Source organism: Aureococcus anophagefferens, assembly GCF_000186865.1.
Source record: "Aureococcus anophagefferens unplaced genomic scaffold AURANscaffold_47, whole genome shotgun sequence".
NCBI classification, from domain to species: Eukaryota; class Pelagophyceae; order Pelagomonadales; family Pelagomonadaceae; genus Aureococcus; species Aureococcus anophagefferens.
The window spans coordinates 83,850-87,054 of NW_008705602.1; the positions used below are offsets into that span (position 1 = coordinate 83,850).

At 50.2% G+C, this 3,205-nt stretch overlaps 1 protein-coding gene across 1 annotated transcript; it reads left to right on the forward strand.

Annotated features, from left to right (window-relative positions):
* Positions 1 to 767: 767 nt before the first annotated feature.
* Positions 768 to 2,156, forward strand: AURANDRAFT_3421 (hypothetical protein; the record flags this gene model as incomplete). Its single annotated transcript, XM_009043256.1, has 2 exons — positions 768 to 1,076; positions 1,740 to 2,156. Coding segments are annotated over 2 exons (726 nt in total), but the record flags the coding sequence as incomplete, so codon positions are not given.
* Positions 2,157 to 3,205: the final 1,049 nt, after the last annotated feature.

Here is a 3,205-nt window from a genome sequence, read left to right on the forward strand (position 1 = left end):
TTGAACTTGACTCTATCAAAGCTGACACTCTCTCACAGCAGCGGCTTTCAACTCACCCCAAAGATTCATCAGAGCAAGCAGACGGGAGTAAATGTGACAAGATGGTAAATCCATGGTTCATCAAGATGGGGGTACCAGCGAAGCTCTTGGAAGCATCGAAATTTGATGAACACGCACTTCTTGACAACTCATTTGAGGAGAATTCAACGGAGGGATCTTCCGAATCTGATTCTAGCGCATCGGATAAAACGACAGACTCGGAGTCAGACTATGCTGACTTCAGATTTGTTGAGCGGTCCACGGCAAAACGACAGGCGGTTTCCTCGGAGAAAATAATCATCGAAGATAACTGGCACCCACTTCACTACGAGAAATTCCCAGACAAAATTAGTTTTCTTACCGAACAATTACAGCAGATTTTCTTTTTGAAGCACCTGACACGCAAGGAGACACGCCTGATCACCAATGCAATGCGGCCAATGTCAATCCTCGCCGGTGAATGCCTCGTGACAGAGAGGCATTCTAGTGACACATTCTACATAATTACTAACGGTAGTTGTTTTGTCTCGACAGAGGAACGCGGGAAAATTAGCGACATCCCGGCCATTGACCCAGATTTTCCAGATGGGCCACCGAGACTTCATGTCGGTGAGCTTGCGCTGCTGTATGGTCAAGTTTCTCCCGTTTCCGTCACTGCGGCGACAGACTTGGAGGTTCTTTCACTAGAGCGTAGGATATTTAAGTCAATCCTTGAAAATTCTGCGTCAAAGCAGAGAACCCTGTACGCAGAATTTATTGACAAAGTCCCTCTTTTCATGGGCATGTCAATTTATCAAAAACACGTCATTTGCGACGCCCTCAAGCCAATCGACTTTAATGCTGGCGATATCATCGTGCGCGAAGGCGAAGATGGAGACGATTTCTTTATCATCGAGGAAGGCACTGTTGAGTGTCTGAAGATGGTCAGGGGAGATCAAAAGCGTGTTTGTCTACCCCTCGGCGTCTCGTCCTTCTTTGGTGAGCTGGCTCTTCTGCGCAATGCTCCAAGATCAGCCACAGTTAAAGCACTTGAGGCTGTGTGTGTGCTTCGCATCGACCGTGATACATTTGACCGAACGATTGGGCAGATTGAAGCGGTTCACAAGGATTATGGTGACGAAGCACCAAGTCCGAATGAAAAGATGAAACTTAGTTGTTCTTTGAACGGCAGGAAACACAACCGGAAAAAGCGCCGGTCCAAGGTGACTCTTGTTGACGGCACAGAGTCAGATTCGTCTGATGACGAAGCTGATTATGTGGATTTTAAGTTCGTCAAACCAAATTGCAGTCCAATGAAGCGCGCCGCTGTTACCGCAGACCGTGTTCTTGTCGAGGATGATTGGTCACCACCTTACTATGACAAGACCAAGGAGCAAGTGAGTTTTCTCACAGACACCCTCGGTCGCCTATTTTTTATGAGTCAGCTTACGCGGAAGGAGCGCTCTCTCCTCGTCAACGCCATGTATTTCAAGACTCTGAGCCCAGGCGTTCAATTTATCACTCAGGGAGATAAAGGCGACCTCTTTTACATCGTCGAGGGTGGGAATTGCGTGGTTACTATTGATGGGGTTGGGAAAGTCATGGATATTCCGGACTATGCTGGGACCGAATATAGCCGTGCGCCGGCCCGGCGCCATATTGGGGAACTGGCCCTTCTTTACGAGCGACCACGCGGTGCCAATGTCACCACCCTCAATGAGGTCACAGCATGGTGCCTTGATCGAATGACATTCAAAGCCATTCTGCAGAATACAGCCTCCAAGCAGAGATTGCTCTATGCGGGCTTTATCTCCAAGGTGTCGCTATTCAAGAACCTAGATACTATGACCAAGGACATAATCTGCGATGCGCTGAAACCACAGGACTACGACGCAGGTGATGAGATTATAATAGAAGGTGATGATGGAGATGAATTTTTCATCTTGGAACAAGGGACTGTTGAGTGTTTGAAGATGGTTGAGGGGGAGCAAGTCCGTGTCTGCCCTCCGTTGAAGGCAGGCACTTTTTTTGGTGAACTTGCCTTGCTGCGCAATGCCCCCCGTGCTGCAACCGTCAAGGCCCTTGAGGATGTTTCTGTAGTGAAGATCGACCGCGCAACCTTCATGCGCTGTATAGGACATCTAGAAGGTCTCTATGCAAACTATGAGCCAAAACCAGGCAATGCCGCAGAAAGGAGCATAGGTAGTCCAGGGCCTATTGGCAACACGCAAGCAAAACACACAGCAGGACGTAGAGTATCAACCGTCCAACCACCAGCGCAAAGAAAGAGTAGATGCCATGCATCCTATGGAAGTCGTCCCAATCACGTGAGCCTACAAAGTAGCCGGCGCCATTCAAATGTCCCTTCGCTCTACGCTGGTACCACAAGCAGTCGCCGCCAATCACAGCTCGCTGTGACTACATCAGCATCACGCGCTCCAAGAAGTCAAAATCATCAACGCCAAATGCTGCGAGCATCTGATGCGATAAACGCTAGCCATTGCTTGTCGCAAAGAGCAATAGGACTTGAACCTGCAGGATCAAAAGTCTCACCAGCAATCAAGCGGCTCAAATAATCGTTGAAAACAAGACAAATGACGGTGCCAGGCTCATTATCAAGGTGGGTGCGGGAGCTTCTCTCATGTAGAGTCCAAACAGAACGAGGGCACGGGCCTGGGGCGCAAGTACCAGTGCGCCAGGTCAGTATCGACATGGAGCTCCAGAGGGGCTACAACTACCGCGGGCCACCCGGGGTCACCAGGTTGCCACGCCTGCAGAAGGTTTGTGTGCGACGTTACATGGCACGCAACATCGCGCGAGAGTCGATAGGCTCGGTCGTGAATGACTTGTCTATCACCATTCGCCCGGCAGAGCCCGGTCTTGTCAAGCTTCTAGTCCCCACACGCCCAATTGTCGTTTCGCTGCAGAGGCTCAAACAAAACCAGACGGGTGCTGAGAGTCGACTACTTGGAGCTCTAGAGCTGAAACCAGCTCATGGCCGATGTTGTCCTCGGAATTCATAAGCCGCCTTAAGTTGTCGAGCCTTAATGTAAGTTTAACCGCGGCCGTGCCCTCGAGAGGTCGCAGGTGTACTAGGTCCGTTGGCCTGCATGGTTCCTGGCATCATATAGTCAATCGAGCTCACCCTTTGTGGGGGGAATCTACCCGCCTTCCCTGTGTTATCCGG